Source organism: Athene cunicularia, assembly GCF_003259725.1.
Source record: "Athene cunicularia isolate RWA chromosome 2 unlocalized genomic scaffold, athCun1 chr2_part1, whole genome shotgun sequence".
Taxonomy (NCBI): Eukaryota; Metazoa; Chordata; class Aves; order Strigiformes; family Strigidae; genus Athene; species Athene cunicularia.
The window spans coordinates 104,349,456-104,372,174 of NW_020799095.1; the positions used below are offsets into that span (position 1 = coordinate 104,349,456).

General features: G+C 41.6%; 1 protein-coding gene and 1 long non-coding RNA gene across 2 annotated transcripts in view; one reads left to right on the forward strand and one right to left on the reverse strand.

Moving 5' to 3' along the window:
• The window catches only part of ZNF521 (zinc finger protein 521), a 214,898-nt gene that overhangs the window by 127,851 nt on the left and 64,328 nt on the right, over window positions 1-22,719 (reverse strand). Inside the window, exon 4 of the mRNA XM_026842241.1 lies at window positions 8,129-11,481. Within this exon, the coding sequence (XP_026698042.1) occupies window positions 8,129-11,481 (3,353 nt within the window). The remainder of the gene's footprint in view (window positions 1-8,128; window positions 11,482-22,719) is intronic.
• On the forward strand, window positions 1,225-17,664 carry LOC113476532. The gene is made up of 3 exons (XR_003397747.1): window positions 1,225-1,331; window positions 7,841-7,849; window positions 17,653-17,664. It is a non-coding gene; the product is annotated as an uncharacterized LOC113476532 (long non-coding RNA).

Here is a 22,719-nt window from a genome sequence, read left to right on the forward strand (position 1 = left end):
ATGTCGTAATTCTAGATCTGCAGGACTTCAGCCACTCCACCACCATCACATAAACTACCAGCTGTGAAGCAGAGAACATAACTGAGGAGCTATAGTTAAGATGGTTCAGGAAAATCATCAGGTGATGCCCTGACTAGGCCTACAAAAGAAGCACCAAGCAGCAGAACAGAATCAGTTGCAAGTTGGCCTCTGTCAGTGATGGTTGCAAGGTTTTCATACGTAGAAAGCCATGTTCCTAGAATTTGGCACTGAACTTATTCCAGTCATCAGAGCAGAAAACAAAAAGAGGACTGCTGTAGCACTGGGAAAACAAATACAAAAGGAAATCTGGAAGCTTGGAGTCTCAGATCATTTTTTGTTGGTGAACCATCCCATTTCCTACTGGAAAATGTAGAGGAAGAGGTGGCCTTCCAGATATGAAAAGCCATTAAGTGTGCCTTTTTGCTCAGAATGCTGAATCTGGATAATAGATAAAAAACAGAGTAAGTCCATCCCACACAGGATACTAAAATTGTGGAAGTATGATTGAAGGGGACAAATACCTCCTTCTTTCCTACCTCCCACCTTGTTTTTGAGTACACAAGCAGCAAGCAATTTTTAAATGCCATATTTGTAAATGGCTGTATTTTTAAGTTGCTCTTCAGAGGCATTTCACAGGTATTACCAATGATCAATGAATGCATGTGAGGCTTTCATCTTGATGAATTCAGGCCTCCAATAAAATCTGCAGGCAGGAGTTTTTACACATTATTACTGATAGGACTGTACTGAGATGCCCAGTATCAGGAGAGGCCCCTTTTATTCCCTGACTTACAAAGCCATCTACTTAGCAATAAAGATTTAGCCACCGTGATGAACACAGTAACATCAACATACATCTGGTAGATAGGCCCAAAGAATGGTGGAAACCACAGAATCACATAATGGTTGAGACTGACCTCTGGGGGTCCTCTGGTCCAGCCCTCCTGCTCAAGCAGGGCCATCTAGAGCCAGACCATGTCCAGATAGCTTGTGAGTATCTCAAAGGATAGACAGCCTCTCTAGGTAACCTGTGCCAGTGCTCAGTCACCCTCACAGTAAACGTGTTTCCTGATGTTCAGAGGGAACCTCCTGTGTGTCAAATTGTGCTCACTGCTGTTGTGAAGAACACGTGCAAGGGACTGAGAAACTGCATGCATAGCAAAGTGATAAGGAAGCTGGACTGCTGAAAAACAAAGATGTTTGCCTAGTAGGAGAGCGGCGTGTGGACACTACAACAGGACCAATCATAGAGGGCAAAAGGGAGCGTGGACAAGTAGCTTTAGCCTATTAGCAATCAAGTAGCTGCGCGTGTACTTTATGGGAGACTATAAATTGCTGTGTATCCTTTAATAAAGTGGCATTAACTCGATCACATTGGTCATATAAGTTATGTCTGGGACTTCCGCGTCAGCACACTGCCTCTTGTCCTGAAATGTCCCATGGCAAGACAAATGTCAGCAGGAGACACATTTCTGCTGTCACATACAGCAGAACACACTGTATAAAATACTACATGTAATGTTTTATACAATAATCTGTAGTGCAATGCAGGAAACGGAATGAATGAAAGCTGGGTTTGGGAGGAAAAAAAAGTACCTAAGGGTTTTGAACAATCAGGTATAAGATCAATTACTAGTCATCACAGAACTATGGGAGGTCAAAGAAACAAGATGCTACATATCAGGTGGTTCATTCATGTTCATTTTGTAGAACTTTGTGAAACAATCAGTACTGGGGCTAAATATAAATTTTAAATTAATGGTTAGCTCATTTTATTTCTTTGATGACAGAGCAACAAATTCCTGTGTTATGCTTGTTGTATGAGACAAGTAATACACACATTATGTAAAACAACTTTATTAAGCAGTGGTAAAAAACTTCTCAAAATGTTTACAGTCACTTGAGAAGGTGGTCTGTGAGCACCACAAAGAACAGATCACGAGTTCTTATGGATTCATCTGCTGTGACTGATTGAATTTTGTATAAAAAACAAATATAAACTTCAGTTAAAGCCATCTTCCTGGTTTGGATCTCTAAAAGGCCTCTTTCCTGTCTGGATTCTATAAACTGCTGGGTCACCTCTCTTCCCAAACGCTGTAAAAACTTTATAGGTTTTGAGATTCCTATTCATCTACTAAGTTTTTCTTGAAAGTCACCCAGAGTTGTCCAAAAGTAAGAAGGGGAAGAGAGAGAACTCTCTAGAGGTATGAAAACCAGCAGACAAAAAGAGACATGCCATGATCTCCCGTATCTTGTTCCTAAAGATACTCAGGCTAGAAAAACAGGGGAAATTTCTTGTTGTTTCTACCCAGTTCTGATGTCAGAATACAAATACTCATAACTATTCTGATTTTCTTCTGGGGCTGTGCAGAAGGGAAACTGTGGCATGTTACTTTGGTCACTTGGCCAACAGATACACGCACCGTGAAACCCTCATGAGGACAGTGGGTTGCACAGCTGACCTGCTGGGAGTATACATCTCAGGATGTTTTGTCTCATAAAGCTTTGTTGAATCTACATTTGCCCTCTCTAGAGATGCTTAAGTTCTTCATCCACATTCCTGTGTCCCTCTCTAGTTCTTCTGCCTTTCTTCAAGCAGGCATTCCCCACCACCACCACACTGTATCACAGAAATCTTGGTTTGGTGTTCTTGAAAACTTTGGAGAATATGTTATCCTTTCTTCTCCTCATGCAAAGTTTTCCACAGGTGTGAAAAAGGTGCCTCTCCAAATTCCTCATCTGAAGCCTCTGACAAATAACAAGACAGACAAACTATTAGATTTTAATGATCAGTGGACAGGAAACTAAGCAAACACTACAATTACCCCTCTGTTCAGCAGCTCCCAGACAACATATGGCCTTCCTTTCACAGACTGAATTCATGGTGTGTGTGAGGAGGTGGGAAGTTTGCTGTTTACCTTTGGAAGGATTTACAGCAAGAGGATAATAACTAACACTATCCTTGTTAAATTCTGAGAGGCGCTATCTCAGTTCACTACTGAAAATGTAAAGACAAAGAGAAGAGAAATGCTTAAGCCTCTATCCTGTTAACCACTTCATGGCAGTGTTACTACCAGAAATTGGAGCATAGTGTAGTGTGAAGGAAGCCTACTGTGGCAAGAGAAACGGGGTAGCCTTTCCTAAAAATACATATGGTCACATCTTAAATAACATTTTCCTGAGAGCAATGTCAAAACAATGAAAGACAAAAAAGGTATTTATAGTGAGCTCATTCTGAAACTCCAGATGCAGAAAATACATTTGCCACATATTAGTTCCACAAACTAATTCAAAGCCAAATCTTTGTGCCAGCAACAAACCTTCTTTACCTTTTTCTGTCCCTGGATCCAGAATCCAGCATGAAAATCACTTGTTCTGGGCCTGGATTCACTGACAGGAAATCCAAAGCACTACTTCTTACGTTTACATTGCAAGTTTATGTGCTTATTCATAAAAAATCCTGTAGCCAGAATGATCGACTTGGATTGCTGATGAGGAGGATTATTTTAATTTCTTTATGTATTTCAATTAAATGCATGAGTATTGATTTCAGTGCATTTTTTCAGTTAAAAGCACAGTGATTTATATTGCTAAAATGCTATTGCCTGCCCTGCCAAAAGCATGCATCTGGGAACATTTCTGGGTTGCTCACAGTCTTTTCTCTCTTCTTTCCGCCTCTGACTGCCAGTGCATGCTGTTGAAACAAACCAGCTACTTCAAAAGGCAGTTCCTGTTTTCTGTCTTTGTGAGTCTGGCAGTGTTTTGAGAAGGGGGAAAAATAGTAAGAGAATAAAGGTAGATTCAAGGCCCATGAATAAAGAGAAAACAGTGTAATGATGAAACAGTACACCTACCTGAGCTTCATTCTTTCTCCCAGGGTGATACCATTTCTGGATTCATCTGAGGTCGAATAAGTTGAGTTTCAAGGAGCCACCTGCTCTCCGCAGCATCTGAATTTTGTGACCCCGTCTCTACAAGCTCATTGTCAGCCTGCACTTTCACGGCTCCTTCCAGAATGGTGCTGTGATGTGCCCAGTGTCCCCTGCTGTGACATGCCCATCCTGGCATACAGCTCTGCACAACCACAACAGGACAGAAGAGCGGCCCCAGATTCAGACTTATTCTGTTTCTTCAGCTGGTGTGACAGTTGCTAGGTCTCTCCTTTGTGCAGCACTTTTGATACTCTCTACTACAGTGAGTTTCTGCAAGTCTTTTGCAACACCTAAATAAGCATCTTTATTCCTTTAGTAATTTGGCAGTGTACTTGCACTGCTCCTTCTCTTCTCAGGACCAGAAAACCCAAAGTGTTCTTGTATTATTAATGAAGGACTGTCTGCATTGCCACAGGTAATACAGTATTCACATGAGCTTCATATTCATGGAACAAAGTGACACAAACTTAAGCTACTTACAGAAGCAATTATGATTGCTGAGCAGCTACTCTGGAAGTTACCAACAGGACTCCAAACTGAGTACAGTTGCACATATGGATACACTAGCATAATAGGTTTTACCAGTAAACTGTTGGTGCAAGCTGGAGTCCATTCCCTCCTCCCCTGCCGGCTAGGCAATTAACAATAGAACTATTATCATACATTTACGTCGGTATGATTCTGCATGTACAGAAGTCGCAAAGCTTAAGAAGTGAGGGCACACCTTCTGCTGAGTCAGGAGTTCTCTCATTAGGTGCACAACAGTGTATTAAGGAGGAACAAGAGAAGCAAGGCCACACAGTTTTTCCTGAATACTGCTTTTCATCTTTCAAGTGCTTTACAAAGCAATGTATCACAATTAAGTGTGGCAGCACACTTTGCAAGAACTATCAGTCTTATTTTCTGAGTAAGGAAAATGAAGTAGAGATGTTCCATGTAGATTTGTCAGAATCAACAAAGCAAACGAGTGACAGAAAAAGGACTGATGTCTAGTTCCTGATTCACTATCGTATCAGACCTTGTTCTCCACTTTTAAATATTAACTATCACCAAGAAGGTTATTATCCTAGCCCAACAGTGTGCTTGCAATGATTCAAGATCTTTACAAGAAATGTACAACCTGCATTCAGCATCTCATTAAGCTCAAAGAATAAATCACAGATTTACCAATTTTAGAGCTTTTGCAATAGCTAGCTATCCACAATCTGCCTGTTCGACTTGTCTGACAGCTTACAGGGCTGAAAGAGTTCTGACCCGTTCCTTAAGTTGTAACCAATGATGAGCATTGCCCGTCATTTCCCACTCCAACTGAAAGGTAACTTTCAGTGATGATGATTCAGGTCAACATCTTTCACTTAGCAAACAGGGTGAGCTCAGCAGGTGATGGGCTTGGCTGACGACATTATACCATGTTAAGATAATTGCACCCTATCATGTCACTGAGTACAGGCTAAAAGGGAAGTTTTCAAGTTCAACCATAAGAATACTTGGCAAAGAAGCCAGAAGTGACATTTTTTAGTGTTATCTTTTATCTTAAAAAGGTATTTTATAGTATTCTTACCATAGTATCTATTACTGAGTAACAAAGGGTATTCAGCACTACTAATGGTCTCCATATTTTTCTTGACTTAGGAAAGAAATTTCCTTTATATAAAGGTTGAAATCTCAAACCACATGACTCTCAATAATGCAAATGAAACCTTCACTCCTTAATATTATGATTTTGTTGTTGTTGTTGTTGTTGAAAATTTCCCCAAAATAGCATGTTTAAGTAGCCATCTTCAACATCCCATTCAATTCAAGAAATATCCTTCCAGTGCAGTAGCAAAGTCACTGACTAATAAAAAAACTTTAGAAATCCAATTTGTTTTTACTGTTTGTGTTATATGCTTATGTTTTCATTTCCCTCAGCCTGGACATCCACTCTATACTGTTAAACATTTGTGTATTACCACTTTCAATTTTGATTTTCATTGCTATAATGCTTGCGTCACTACAATTTGAAACCAATAATATCTGTTAGAAAAATAAATTATCTTTCAGGATTTTACAAACATGCATTTATGGTTTCCAGAAGTATTAATGCTCTATCAGGAACTTGATAGCTTTGTTCTTCCCATGAGAAAAGAATCTGAAAGTCTACGTTACTTGTGTGGAGACTAGAACCACAGACACTGAAAAAAATCATTTGCAAGCACTGAATGGGGGCAAGGGACAAATGGTGATTTGAAAGCAGGTAAATGCTATTCACAAATCTTGCTGTAGTTTAAAAGGCTTTTTCATCTTAAATACATTTCTAAGAGAAAAATCGACATGAGTAAGAAGAGGGAACATGATGCCAATCAGAAGAAGACATAGGAACCCTGATTATACCTAATCCAAGTACAAGAAGATTCACTGATGACACTGAAGGTAACTGACCTTATCACCACAATAGACCCGCAAACCTCTTTTTGTCTAGTTTACAAGCAAGAGAAAGACAAGTTGGTAACATCACGGCAACTGTCTTAACACACATGACTCTGAGGTAGCTTGGAATTGGCTTGAGGTAGCAGGAATTGGCTTCCAACAGGGCTGGGAAGAGAGATTTCATGTAGTCATTTGGGGAAAGATGACAGAAACAGAAACCGGGATGACTGAACTACCAAAACCATGCAGCTGCTAATCCTGTGGTTCCCACCCAGTAGCAGTACTACAGGACGATCTGCAGCAAATGGGAGCCATTCCTTTTCCCTCTTCTTTGAAAAGAAGGTATTTCTTAGACCTGCAGTTCTCAGTCTAACAACCTGCTCCTTCCATAAACCCCACACCACATCCTATTCCCCATGTGTCCCCCACCACCACCCAATGTGCAAACTAGAGATGCAGAAGTCATGAAAACATAGGGACCTTCCCTGGCAGATGCATCCTGCCTGGTACTTCACCCTCGTCTCCCACCTCCACTTCCCATTTCCTGGCACTCCAGGCCCTGTGCTACCCCAGCGGCCTTCTCCCAGCCTATCTTCATCTATGTTCTCAGCAGCTCCACAAATACCTACCTCTTGGTTCACATATCCTTTTCTGTCTTCCCTCCTCCCTCTCTGCCTCCCTCCTGCCCTCCAGTTTGCACAACACTGTTGGATGACAAGCTGCGAGATTTCCTACCCAACAGATGGGCTCACAAACAGGGAGTGAGAAAGGTGATGGAAGAGCTGCAGCTCCCCAGACACACGGTATCCATACACATTCACAGCAATCGGTTGCACCCTGATTGTACCATTACAGGCTAAAAGCTTTCTTGAAACAAAAGCTATTATTTCTTATCATTTGTCTGTGCTGTGTCTTTAGGTTTCTTGAACTGTAAGGGGTCATTATGCAAGACACCATGCCTAAAATATTAACTCTAAGTCATTCTACTGATGATATTTCTGAAGATAAAACAGATTCCCTCAGCACATGACCCCCCCCTACCTTCCCATATACAGGTGTTATTACTTGGTCACTGGTGACTAAGGAAGCAGATGAAATATTTCAAGAGTTTGATATTTACTTTCTAAGTTATGCTGCATGAATGGGATTTCAATCATCACGCACTAGGTGTTTCAGCGACATCAAAATGTTGTTCATCAGGAATGGAAAGAAAAACACAAGCAATTGCATCCAAAGGACTGATTTCCCAATTTACCTTAGGCTAGCGTTGTACTTCTACTTAATCAAAATATGCTATAAGAGGAGAAAATGAATGTCTACAACACAATTTACAAAAAAAACCCTCAATTTGTTGCTCACAAATATTTTTTAAAAATCCACCCCTTATGCCAGCATTCTGGCTCCCTGTATTCTATTCCTCTGTTATTAATGCTCTCTGCCGTAAGCACAACTTCTAGCTGGGGATTCCAGCACGTAAGGGAGCTAGGGTAAGATTCCAGATCTCAGTTGTGCTGGCATGAAGATAGGTCTCCTCAGTGATACAGAAGACAATATCCTAGGGAGACTGGAATTAGTCCTATTCCGCACAATTCAATCCAAGATGTAAGGCATATCAAGAAGCAAGTAATTACTAGCTAATGGCTACGGATGGAAATGTAACATGGTTCAGTCTAAGCGTTTGATGAGAAGTGACAAGACAGCTTGAAAAAAAGGGGGATTTTTTCCAAAAGGATGGAAGTTGTCAAGAGCAAAGAAAAAAGGGTTACCTCTTCAGTTTGGGAGGGGCTGATTCTGGGCATTGGAGATACTTGTGGTGTTTTCAGCTGTGTACTGTTGCTGTCTGGAACAAGTTCTCTGTGGATTGACTGAATATGGTTTTGGAGTTCACTTTCTGATTCAAATTTAACATTGCAACTAGAACATCGAGTCTTCAGTCCCCCTGCCTTGCTTTTGTTCTCAATGGAACTCAAGTTCTCATTTTGGCCCATGCCTTGTCTGTTACTGCTTGAAGGGATGTTGACACTTGGACTACCACTTTTACTGAGATTAACACAGCTAGCACACAGACCGTATGGCAGACCATTGATGTCAAGTTTCACTAAATCCTGTTTTGAGCGGAATTCCTTCAGGCAAGAAGCACACTTGTACAGTTTCTGGAGATGCTGTGTGCGTCCCGTGGACTGCACGGCAGAACCGTTTCCAGTTTTCTGCATGTGGAACGTGCCATGGATTTTCAGTTCCAGCGTGGAGGTCACTGTCTGCATGCACACCACACAGCGAAACCCCGTCAAGGAGTTCCTCAAGTCAGGGTGCATTTGGCAATGCTCTAAAAATTCCTCCTCACTCTGGAGGGGCATCTTGCAAATCCTGCAGTTTCCAGTGTCCAGGCTCTTACTATGTGTGACCTTATGTTCAGTAAGAGTCAGAAGAGATGGAAACCGCTCACCACAGATTGGGCACATATAATGTTTCACTGGTCCCAAGTGTGTCTGCATGTGTTCTCGGAGCCCATTTTCAGAGAAGAATGTTCGAGAACACACATTACACTTGTAATTCCCTTTAATGAGTTCAGCCTTTTTCTTCACTATGGCACTTTCTCCAGGTCGAATGTTGTGGTCTCGAAGCTGGTGATTCTGCAGGAGAGTCTCCATGGTATAAGCTGCTCCACAAATGTCACAGCCATACATAGGCTCAGATGTGTCCACATCTTCTTCGCTGCCATCGTGGCTGTTATGGGACTCCTGGCTATTTGTCAACAAGGTCTGGAGTTCCACTTCCTCTTTCTGAACCTGCTCAGATGCCCCATTAGTTCCACAGTTTGGAGTCTTCGTTTCAAAAACACAATGTTTTTCCCTTAAATGCTTTTCCAGCAAGATGATAGCATGGAAAGCTTTGCTGCAGAACTTGCAGTTGTACTTCTTGCTGTGTGTAGTAATGTGACACTGCAGCTCCACCTCTGTACCAAAGGACTCGCCACAGAAGATGCACTTGTGTACTTTGCCTTGGTTCTCCAGGTGGTTGTGTTTAACATGAAGCTGTAGGTCAGTCTCATTGCGGAAATCCCAGTTGCAAGACGTACATCTGTATACCTTCTTTTCATTGCTGTGCTTCACAGCCAAGTGTAGCTGAATAGAGACTTTCGAGTCAAAAACCTCTTGGCACAAGGTGCAGCGGAAGAACACAAATGTATGCATGTCCAGTAGGTGTTTCTGCAAGTCATCCACTGAAGTGAACTGCTTGTCACAGCTTTCACAGATGTAGTAGGTTGAGGTGATCATGAAATGAATGGTAACATGCTTCAGCAGAGACTCCTGATTTGGAAATTCCTTGTTGCACTGAGGGCAGGTCAGTTTTGGCAGGACAGTGTCCAGATGTGTTTTTAAATGAGTCTGAAAACCGTCCAAGGAAGTATACTTAGCACCACACTGATTACAAATATATTCACCTGCAGGACGAGGAGGAGCACCTCCAACCGCCTGCATCATCTTTAAAGAGGTCTGCTCAATGGTTACAGGAGATAAGGGGCTCATGGCTCTGGATTTTTTTCCATTGTGGATGTAATTCAGTGCCAAAGGAATGTTCTTATGGTTCTCCTTGATATGCTTGTTCAGTTTAAGAACACTATTAAATATTGGAGAATTAGTACAGTAAGAACAAGAATACACTTCCACCACTGGATCTTTTGGGGTTCCAAGCACAGGGGAACCAAAACGGGAACTGCTAAGATCACAATGGACTTGTCTAATATGCTCTTCCAGAGAAGAATCTGTAAGAAATCCCATGTAGCAATGGGGACAAAAGAATGCATTACTGTCCTTAGCAGCAGGATTGGCAAATCCATGAGAACATCGGATGTGTTCCTGAAGGGTGTTGAGGTCATTGAACACTTCAGAGCAGAAGTTGCACTGGTACACCATGGCGGGCATGGTAGAAACAATCAGTGCTGGGTCCGGAGCTTCATGGACTTGCTTAAGATGTTCATTCAGATTGTAGAGAGATGGCAATACCTCCAAACAATACTGACAGATATGGGCTTGTTCGGGTTTATCTAAATGCATAGTTTTCAGGTGTATCTGCAAAACTGCAAGGCTGGAAAATAACTGCTTGTTGCAATAAATGCAGCTATAGGTAACTTTTGCCTGTTTACTTGAAGGACCAGTGATATCTGGCACTTGCTGAGCTGCCCGCTTCCTTCCACGACCTTTTGGTATGGGAGGAGCTGTTTCCACCATTGTTGAACTATCCACCGAGAGATTCGAATCTGGAGTGGTGCTAGAGACTGAGGTGTAGCCCACAGTTACCAACGACGGGCTGTTGCTGTGGTTGCACGACTCTGGCTGCTGGTGACTGTCCATGTGGCTGTACAGCTCCTCCACAGTATGAAAGTTCTCAGAGCAAATGCTGCATGAATTCTTCTTCTCACCATTATGAGCCTGCTCCATGTGATTCACCAGAGACGTTTCCTCTACAAAGAGTTCATGACAGTAAACACACTGAAGAGCAGATCGGTCTTCATTAGGGGAACACTCGGGGTGACATTCTGCAATGTGCTTCTGAAGATCTTCAGGAAAATCAAAGCCTTCTTCGCACTGGCTGCATTTCTGAGTGTCTTTCATTTTCCAGTCCTCCATCCGGGAAGCGGACTGAGAGCCATCTTTGTTCCTCTCGTGAACCTGCATGTGACCATGCAGTGAACTAGACGACAGGAATCCACGCCTACAAATGGCACACTTATATGGCTTGTTGGACGTATGAGTCTTTAAGTGTATTTTAAGATGATCACTCCTTGAGAATGCTGCATCACACTCGCTGCAGTGATACTTCTTGTCTCCCGTATGAAGCTTTATGTGGCGGTCCCTGCTCCGTTTGTGTTTAAAGAGACGACTGCAATATGTGCATTTGAAAGGGAGCTTGTCACTGTGACTTTGCTCGTGGTGCTTTAAGTAGCTGAGGCGGCTGAACGATTTGTCACAAAACTGGCATGGATAGGGCAACCCTGGGCCTCCTTCCTCTTCACCAAAATCACAACCTTCTCCATGGCTCGGGGAAGTCTGGTCCTTGCTAGAAGGTGATGATGCTGGCCATGAGCAAGTGGGGTCATCCTCAACATCCACTCCATCTGAAATGAGAAAGAAACATGCCCACAAGCTTAATCCCTACAGTTCAAAGGAGATAGCAAATGCATATGAACAACACAGATCTGCCACTCCTAAATAGCTAAAATGTATTAGACTAGGGTATTTCTTACACCTGTATCCACAGCTTCAAGACCACGTTTATTTTTATCAGACTGTAAAACATTAAAAGTTATTAAATAGTTCTGTGCTTGTATTAACTTTTTATTGCTTTCTTATCATTCTTTCTCAGTTGCAGGATATGCATTATACATTGACAACTTTATTAAAATGCAGATTTTAATATATTTAATGTTTCTTTTGTATCAATTGTAAAATGATTTGCATATTTTGTGAGCATCCAAAGAGTCAAAGGAAAGGAGAAAATATTACAGGAATGATTTAAAATTAATACAGTAACCCACATGCCTAACATTTAATGAAAAAATTCCCCCTGCTTTGCCACAGGGTTGGTTTTTTTTTTCCCCTCAAGTTGATGTTGAACACAGAAATCTTTTATAGGCTATTACTGAGAGAGACTTGGGTGTTATTCTAAACAGTAAGAGGAAAAATTACAGGGGAGGAACAGGACAACAGTATAAACAGTGATGTTTTCACTAATAAAGTGCAACCAGATTTCTCCAATAACAATACAATTCAGTTACTGAAAGCTGGCAGCTGGATCATTAAATGTTCAGAATAAACTAACAAACCAACAGTCAGGATCAAGGAAAATGAGAAAGTTTCAAAAGGGTCAGTTGTGAACAGCATTTTTTTTTCCTTTTTAAGTTCAAGAGGTTGCCCACCATTTCTTCCTTTTCGCAAAGGCCTCAGCCAGCTGAACTTCCTCAGTCCAGCAAAACCTGTACTGTGAGGTGATCACAGACAAAGCAACTTGTAAAAAACTGGAAACAGGAAAAATGATAAACAATTAAGGTAAAAGCTGAATGATTCATGAGTAACAAGGAAAAGACAAAACAGAAATGCTAGCCAGATAACTAATTCAACTAGTTATCCATGATACTACCTCATCTATAGACAAGGCAAGTAGCTGGTTTTTTTCAGTGGTGTACAGTTTTTCTACCCTTTTTAAAAAATGTAGATTACAACACTATGATGATCATACTTATCTTAACCTAAAACTTCTTTAAAAATATTAAAAGAATGCTTGAAAAACCACTCTACATCAAATAATTCTTCTATTCCTTTCCAGGGGCAATGCTTGGGTTTTTTTTCCTTTTAAAAGTAAAACTGACTACAGTACAGAAAAAGACAGGATAAACCTCTTGAAAAATATCTTTCTTAAGGTATTCTTGCCAAGCAGTAAGATTCTTAACATCTTCAGCTTTCTCTCAAGAAATTTACTACACCAACATAAAAGTTAGAGCCGGCCTGTATTTGTGTAAACAAATTCCAAGCCTGCGTTCTTTAAAGTAACAAGATTTTACTAGATTATCAACCTCTTGCTTATCCACAGGAAACAGATGAGGATTCATTCCTTTCCTGCATCTAGAAACTGATGACAACACCATCTCACTATCAGTGCCAGATGGCAACCATCTAACTCTGAGAAAACAACCAAACACCATTGCTGGATGCCTGCCCATTGACACAATGCTTTTCAGGATAAGTTGGAAACTGCATGGGTTTTTATCCTCTTGTTTACATCTTGCAGAGGAGGGTTTCACAAATTACAAACACCTTTTGCACACACACATTATATATACATATATTTATCTACATATGAATCTGCACTAATGATACATATTTAAATAACAAAACCAAACCCCAGCCCAAGTGCCATGGCTGTGAACTGAACACAAAGGTGTTTGGTTTTTTTTTAAATAAAAATTGGAAAATAAAAATTCTCCCTTCCAGCAAAAGTACTATCATCTGCTAAAACCCTTCCCAATATACTGAAGCAAAGTTACTCATTGCCATATACACTAAATAATACCAGCCAGGTGAGTTTTTAAGTTGGTATGTTAATGACTGCAATATTCACAGGAGACTTTTAATGTAAATCTGTGTATTGCCCTTTCAAATTGCTTGGTTTTACTCTAAAACTGGAAATGATCAAAACAGTGGAACAACTATTTACAGAAAAAAGGCGTTCATTTTTTCTACATTTAAAAATTTTATTTTAAATTATCATTTTCAGCCAGACCTTTTAAGTGGAAAAACTTTTTTTCCTTTAAAAATCAAAATATTTCTGACATACAACCAGTGCCAGCTGATAAACAGGAATTTATGTCAAGCAACTGAAAGAAAAATAGTCTGTGACTGCCTAGGCAACATATTTTGTAACCAAATTTAGTATTAAAATGTATATCCTATGCAGAAATGATATATTATTGTATAAATGTTTAGAGGAATATATAGTAACTGTTATAAATAGTGTACCATCACTGACACAGTAGTAAATCACCTCCTTTTTGTGGCCACTGCCTGCCCGGTTTTACCTATTATACAACAATTCCCCCTGGCTTGTGGATCTCACCGGGCGGTCGGGCTGGCAGCAGGGTCAGGATCAAGTGCTGAGTGTGACCACCACATAAGCAATGGCAGCCCCTTTCCCCCATCCAATTCTTCTTGTTTGCTTGGGGGTCTCTCCTCAGCTTTTATAGAAGGGAAGGAAAGCAGAGGGGAAATAGTGTAACTATAGCACAGAGATGGTTCTTGCTTTCCAACTGGCAAATATAAATGTTTCTGTATGTCACTTTGCTGTTGTGTTTTTTTAATCCAAGCCCATAATAATTCTGCAGAGTAATCCTCTTTGTGCAAAAAGGAGAAGAGCAAACCACTTCCAAGTCCAACTTGTGTCCTTTTAACTTGAAATGTGAAAACCTCTCAGTCTCTCAAAACTACAGAAGAACCAGCAAGGAAGGGGGAATTCCGCACAGCACAGGGCAGAGGACAACAGGATTTTCCTGAGTACGAGCCTAACAATGCGTCCAACACGTTTCCCCAGCTTCCCCCCGGCACGGCGGGGTGGGAGAGAGTTTTCATGGAAGGGGCACCGGTGGGCAGGCACCGCGCTCCGGAAGGAGGGCCCCTGGGCTGCGCTCACACAAAGGGCTCCCAAAGCCGGGCCTGTCAGCCACCAGCAACCCGAAGAAGGGCTTACGAAACCCTTCCTCTGTGACAAGGGAAATGTTTTGCTGCAGTGACTTCTGTGGTGCAGACTCCATCCTGAACACTGGGAACACGATGCGCAATAGACTAACACACCTGGTGAGCTTAGGGGCTGTCTAGGAATGGATCTGGGGACAGCAATCAAGAAGGAAACCTGGACTAAGGGTAACTACTGCTACAGCAGGACGTGAGCGATGGCACTGCCTGCTCTGTCATCTCCCCACCCAAAGATGCTGCCCCGTAAAATTAACGTGCAACCATTAAGAGCATCTCCTTCAAAATGGCAGTGATCCACAGCTTGCTACCCTGCACTGAGGCTACTCCATGGGCGCAGGCATTAGGCATGCAGACCTGGGCACTCAAAGCCATGACGGAGGAGCTCAACGAAGGTCCCTGCAGCTAACTAGCAGGCTCAGGATGTGGACTCCACTCCTACTTTCCCAGGGGCACTTACCACAGAGTCGGCTCTGTGCTGGGGGTAAAGCTTGACCTGCTGCTGGGGTAAGGGACTTCAAACCCACCCCCTTTTGCCAATCACTCACATAGAAAATACCAACAGTTTGCTGCTACTCTGCATACTGCCACATGTATATAAATCTGTAGACACCTACCCACCAAGCTATGACAACATTACAAATACTGATTTTTAACGTTTATAACAAGCTGTTTTAAAATACTCTGGACCAAATTCAGATGCACAAATACAAGTCTCCAGGAGTGGTACAAGTCTGTCTGAGGGCAGAATAGGGCTCCAGGTATTCGACAGAGTGTTTATGGAGTTTTAAAGTATATTTTCTGTATCAACTTTTTTTTTCCTTCGGCATTCACTAAGTGCTACTTACTGTAAATGTCTTTTTTGTGTTATGGCAAGTATTCTGAGTTTCAATGTGATGCACTTAACATGTCCATGTAAATTTTTAATTTTTGGAACCAGTCACTTCACACTCACTGACTCTAAGAAAGCTCTAGCACACACAACCAAAAACCTTTGCTGAAAATCGGCAACAAGGCCTAAAAGTCTATTTAAAGATGCAAATGTGTGTGAATAGTTAGTGCAGATGTTTTTCTACACCAACTGTACTTGCTGAGTTTCACCATTTCCATAAAGCACATTAAAACAAGTGTGTGAACACTCTGAGATGAAAGTACCAAGCACTCCTGAGACTTCCAGTGGAAAGTAGAGCTGCCTGACTTTACTCCAAGCAGACAGGAATGCCCATGATTCAGCAGCCTGAGTAAATAAAAGAGGTCCTTATTTCCTAATTTTGCTGGCTGGCCACACTGCAACAGTCTCTGTGCTGCTGCCAAAGGGGATGCAAAACTGGAACTACACCCAGCAGCTGAAGGACTGTCTTTGTTAGGCAGCCAGGCCTTCCTGACCATCTTCTGGCAACAAAACTACCGTATCCTGCGAGGAAGACCTCCATCTCAAACTTGATAGTTCTCTAGTCTGCCTAATAGGACGAAACAACAGATTTTGCCTGGTCTGTGTTGGAGGAGGACAGCTGGAAACTCAGTTAGTAGCAGAGTAACACCTGTTCAGTCATATTTATGGGGGAAAGTGCTCAGTAACAGAAAAGTGAAGTAATACCAGAAGGAGTTATCCCACGAAAGGGGAGGGAGGAAGGGGGAAGCATCAGAGCACAAAAGCACCTCTGTGGAGTTAGCAGCCAGCCACTCATGTGCCAACCCCAGTAGTCGTGAGGTCTTAAAAGTGATCTTATCCCTAGAGCTGCTGAACTGAATTAACAGTACCGCTTCAGAAGAACGTCATTTAGTCACCATGAAGGTTTATGACATATGCATGCTTTGGCTGGAATATGCTTTGGGGCACTTGCTTTATCATGCCTTATTTTTCTGTATGATTTAAACATGGTTTTGCTGCCACTAGATAAATGGCCACATTCCTAAAGCAAATGTCAGCAAACCTTTATGTGCCATAATACACAAGGTTCCTCTGATAGAACAGAGTTTACAAATATGAACAAATTAATATTTTCAATATCCTGTAAGCAGCAGCTTTCTATTTTCCCTATTTTGCTGCTCAAGTAACTGGGGCACAGACAAGCTGGAGCAGTTTGCCTCAGGTTACAAATGTAATCTGTGCAAAGGAGGAAACAGAACCCATATCTCCCAGGTCTGAACCATCCCCGCAAGAAAAATTCTTTCTCCCCCTGAAACACAGAGCTGACAAAATGCTTAAGCTGCTGGACCCGACCAAAGAGAAAGCCCAGCAGTTTAGCTGGACAGACACCTCCCAGCTCTAGGTCCTGCTGATGATTTCTTGTTACTTTGCCCCCCTTAATGGTAATGGAAGACTGGTCACAAACTATCCCCCAGGACCCCATCTGAAGTACTAAATAGCAAGGTTTCTTTTAACAGGTACAAAATTTACAACAATGGGTTACATAGGACAGGAATAGATACTAAAAAAGACAAATCAAGTATACCAGGCAGCAGCACATAAAACAGATCTACTACATACTGCCACATGCAAATGGATTATGAATGCACATATATGCCCTGAATTGTTGTGTAGTTATTATTTGTTGTCCCACCACCAGCCAAAGACCTGTTCATATACCACCATGTACACATATATGTGCTTGTACAAACATATTAAAAGGGATGGACAGCACATACAAATGTACAGCTTCGTTAATTTACCAGATGGCATATACAAGATGGAATGTGAATTATGAGAAAGGAAGGACTAAATAGCAGGTAGGTAGGTCAGTTAACTGGATGTATGATAGAGCTCCACAGTTTTAAATCCTTGCATTTTTGTGCAGGTAATTGAGTGAAGTGGTTATTATATATCATATAGTTTACTTGTAATGGCCGTTTCAGGTTTTAGTGCTGGACACATTTTATATTACTACCACCACTAATTGTCTGCAGGGCTACCTTGAAAATGAGATAAGGAATCTTAGGGGAATATGCAGGTGTGAATAAATAGTAAACGAAGAGGTTAGATATTGCTGAAATAAAACAATATTGTGCTGTGTGCTGAATAGATCTAAATAACTAGAAGATCAAAGGATAGTGTTTAAGGATTAACATGACTTCAGTGATGGCCTAGCATATGTGTCACTGAAAAAAACTACAGTTTTGAAGTTTTTAACAGAATTAGCAGCTAGTGCCTTTAAAGTCACTTTAAATAAAATATACATTATTACATAATATTTTCTGTTTACTTTCAATAGAAATGTACAGAGTTTTGGAAAAGCTGCAACTTTAATATAACCATCACATTTTTTTCACATCAGTGACCCCACATTAAACTCACTCATTTGTCTCATAACTTATTAAATGTCTTGAAAACTAATACTCTGTAATGGGCATTCAAAAGAGAAATGTGAACTTTAAAAATTATTTATAATTTACAGATGTTTTTTAAAATCTATCAATATTTCAGAACTGCTTTGGGACCACCAATTAAATGCATTAACAGTTAGATTACTGGGGGAGAAACATACAGGGGTTCCTGACCAGAATGGAACTGAGACAGCTGGGAGGGAGGTTTCCCCATTTTAAATTTCATAACCAGAAGAAAGGCAGCTCCTAGAAACAACAAATAAGTCACTTTAATACCTTGCAGAAAAAACCTGCTTGCTTTTATAAAATGCCTTTAATGCCTACATAAGTAGTTAACATTCCTGTATTGCTCTCCTAAGGTAACCTAAGCCTCCAGTTCCATTATGTCTTCTTCAGAAGACATATTACTATTACATATGTAGAGAAGAGCATAAATGTTTTCCTTGATTGTTGCTTAAAGTTCACTTGAACAGACGGAGCCCAATGAATTCCATCTTCTATAGCCAAATTAAAGAAAATGTAAGCAGTTCGCATTCTGCTCCACCTTTCAAATCATACAAAAAACCCAGTTTGCAACTAGAAGAAAACAGAGCTACTCTCTACTTGTTTGAGGAAGCTGGTGTTTTTTGCCTCTCTAGGCAAAGAGAAAGAATAAGTAATTTTCCACAGTCCTGTACATATAACTAATGACAGCCACCATTCTCAAAGCTTATTATACTGCTTTACATAATTGGGAATCACATGTCATACAATTAATTTACAGGGGTTGTTTAGTTGTGACTATACAAGTACTAAGCGATTCAAATTAGCTCATTTGTCCACTGCTTAAATGTGACAAACACATCTACACCGTATTTCTTCTGCTGTTATGTTGCTGTTTCTTTTAGTAGTTGTTTTTGTTTGTTTGTACAGTATGAGTCAGAGACCACCAGGCTCGTTCCATCTGAAGCTAGGGTCAGAAAAAAATCACCCTGAGAATAATTACATTTAGAATCAGGATAATGGGAGAGAAAAAAAAAACATTCAAATACTCTAGCAAACTTGCACATAATAATGATCTCCTAAGAATCTGTATATTAACAACCTCATGTACTAAAAGTAGTGATTCAGTCAATCAGGTCTTTGCTAGAAAATAATCATTATAATTTGTTGTGTTGGTAACAGTATTTGTACTGCTTATTAAGAACAGCAAATGACTAGGGGATAACAGTTCAGGTTCTTCACTGGACTCCAATACTTCTCTCTGCATTCTGCTTTCACTGGGTCATGCTCTCCCCAGGCATCACCATGAATAGGACCAGAAACCCTCTCCCTCAAACCTCCCCCCATGCCACAGCTCCTTTTGAAAGCTGCTGAAGTGTACAGAAGCCTCAGAGACAGCAGCCCCTGTAACACAGTCCCAGTCATCAAAGTAACTTTCCAGTAGCGTACAGGTGTTAAAAGGAGTTGACTGCTTCTTTCTTTCGGAGGTCACATTATAAGGAGTGCGAAGTCAGAGAAGTATCATTCTTTCTCTTTCCTTCCCAAAATCAAATGGTCCCAAGGTTTGGACCCTGAGAGCTGAAGACCCTGCTTCACAGCTGCCTTCCAAATCCCCATTCCCACACATCCCCGAGACTCCATGGGAAGAAGGGCAGGCTGTCAAAACCTCTCTAGCTGGAGGCTCAGACAAAAGATGGAGCCCCTGGGCAGGATTTTCAGGCAGAAACCCCTGAGATGCCAAGCACCACCCTAGGTCCTTATTTGAGTATCACCCTTCTTTCAGTTTATCTAGAGTGTAATCATGAAGGTCTGCAGGGATTGCTGCAGGTGTACCTCACACTCGGGCGCTTTCCCTTTTTATCATGTCTGCCTGTCCCTCCCACCTGTGCCTACATTTCAACCACCCCAATTCATTGCTTCATTGCCTCTAGATCAGAACAGCAAGACACACTTTGCAGGGGGCTAAAATAGGACAAAGAAAAGAAGGAAGGCAATGTCTAGAGAAGCAAAAGAAAGGAATATAGGATAGGGAGAAAGAAGAGAGTAAATAATTGCATCTGAAAGAAACCCAGGCAAAGATATCACAAGATCTTTTATAGGAAATGGAAAGTAAAAGGAATGAAGATCAAGCGAAAGCAATGCAGGCAGTTAATGCTTTCAAAATCATATCAGTGTTATTTTACAGTGTGCTAGAATTAAATACAGTAAATAAACACAGAACTGCTTATTTCTTAGAATGACAGGGATGTGGTGGCAGTCTTATTTACACAGGTGAAACCTCCTGGACCTAGATCTGCAAAGGGACTTAGGTGTCTCCAGGAGCCTAAGAAGCAAAGAAAGCAGGATTCATGGGGCCCTGGGGGGGGACCAGGAAAAGGTCTGCAACCTCGCAGCTTGGGCACTCAGCCGGGAGAGGGGAGTACTGGGCTCTTCAATACATTAAAGAGGCACTGGATGAAAACAAAAATAAACCTAAGCACAAGTTCCAGACTGCAAGAACCCCTGGACTAAATGAGTGCCCTTCTCAGCAGGTTAACAGTTCCTCCTCAAATATGCTCCTACCAGCCCTATGAATAGGACCGTCTTTGGTTCAGCAAGCCCAGCTTCCATGGGAAGAGACCTCTGCACAACTGAAGACCCTCTGCTCAGAGGCAGGAAACGTGGCTTTGAATCCCCTCAGGATGCTGAGGGAACTGAATCAAGGCTTCATGACATTTAATATTCTACCTACCTGGCCCCTATATAGGGAAGACAGGAACACAGCACTTTCTGCTGAAAGTGCCCACCATGTCCTGGTCTTAGCACGATGCTCTCTTTGTAGCAGGCTGCTCAAAGATGATGGGTACCCAGACACTCACACTGGAGTGGTTTGCATAGACTGCCAAACCACAGATATATGAGAAACCTTTCATGAAAAGAAGAGGTGCCTACTAAATTAGGATGAACCCAGAGAGGTAGGTTTTGGATAATCAATTCTGTTATACTCTTACAGTCCAACTACGTCCCATTTTTGGCTCCCTTTTTTTAGATCTGGCTGTTAGTGCAGATATGCTGCGCAGCTGTTGAAAGTGATGTCCCCAAGCAAAGGTAGCCTTGTTTTTTAAACTAAGTCAGTGCCCAGAATGGCAGACAAATGCTTACACTCACACTAGTGCAGCACAGTCACACTGGGGGCAGCATGTCTCAGGAACTTTTTCACTGTAGTCAGAACACCAAGCACGACAATACAGCTCTTTCTCCCTGACCCTCATTTTCCCCAGGTTTCTTAAATGGGGACACATGTGGATGTCTGTGCCATGGGATAGGCACAGGTTGGTAGGTGTGTGTGGCTTCCACTAATTTACAGGTGGTCTAGCCTGTAAGGGAAATCTAATGAATTTCCCAGTTCAGAATGGTCAGAAGACCAAATCCTACTATGAAGCTGTCACATGTAAACTGTCACACCTCATGTCTTCCTATCTTGCAGAACAACAGTCCCTCCATGTGGAATTCTGCAAGGTAAGAGTCGCATTTAAAATACATATGCTTCATTCAGTCTTGTCACATTAATACAGGTTTATTTGGGTGATTTAATTATAAAAAAGAAGGGGAAATTCTTTGCAAAAGGCAGCATTTTCCTTCTCTTCTGTATAATTTCCATTCACCAAAGCCTGCTGAAACTCATGATTAACTGTCTGAAATAGAGGCCTCTCCAGAAATAAAGAGATCTCTGCTTTGTTAAAGCCTATATCTAAAACAACCCTTTGTAGCTTCCTCAGTGTAGAATGGAAGCCTGGTGTGAAATACAGTAAATTAAGCCTTCTGCTGTCAGAGCTGGAAATAAGAGTAGAGCAGAACAGCGGCTGGATTTGAAATGATTTTTTTTTTTTATTGGCTTCATTTACATCCTGTCTAAGGTCTTCTGAGCAGCTCAAGGTATCTTATCTCTGGCTACCAGGGGGTATTTTGCAGTCAAAGCAGTTAACGTACTTTCTCTCTCTCTCTTTTTTAAGGCCATCTTATCTTATCAGACAGATCTCTTCAGGCTGAGGAGAACCCATACTTATCAGTAGCTGTACACTGTATTGACAGCTCAGTGCTGCTAGGGACAAATGAAAGCTTAGGCTAGAGAAAGATCAGTTAACCTGTTCCACTCTCAGTTTAGACTAATCTTTGGTTTGTCTAACTTCAGGAAACATTGTATGTCTTTTCTTTGTTTACTTGGACAACAGAGGCACACAATCACACCATCAGTTGCTAAATCTGGTGCCCAGGTACAGCCCCTGTAATAATCCCAAAGGCAGTCTGCCTGTTGACTTGTGTGAGCAGTGCTCTGCTGACCTCCAGTAACTCCTTCTCTAGGTGACCACAGGGCTGGTGGACTGTTCTGGGGGCCTCTGAGAGTTCCTGGAATCACCCAGCGAAGCAAAAACCGAGGGCCGTACACACTCACAATCTGTAAATCAGCCTTTCCCCAGAGCAAGGGGAAGTATGCACATGGAGGGCCAGAAAAGGAAAGTAATTCCACTTATGGTCTAAATGGAAGCAAGGAGACTGAAGGTGATCCTAAAGAGCATTCTGAAAGCCTGTTTTTGGATCAGAAGATAAGGTGAAGAAGCAGTTTATTTAGCCATGTCCTCCATATCCTACCAGGGTAAACTTTACAGCACAATTTGACACAATTAGTAACTAAGAGCAGTCAGCCCTGCTAACAGGAGATACACAAGCCAGCTTTCTCACTTACCACAAAGATACAAATGGCAAGATTTCTCTCATCCTTTGCCTGATGTCATGAGCAGTGAACCAGGTCTAAAAAGTTACAGATGCTG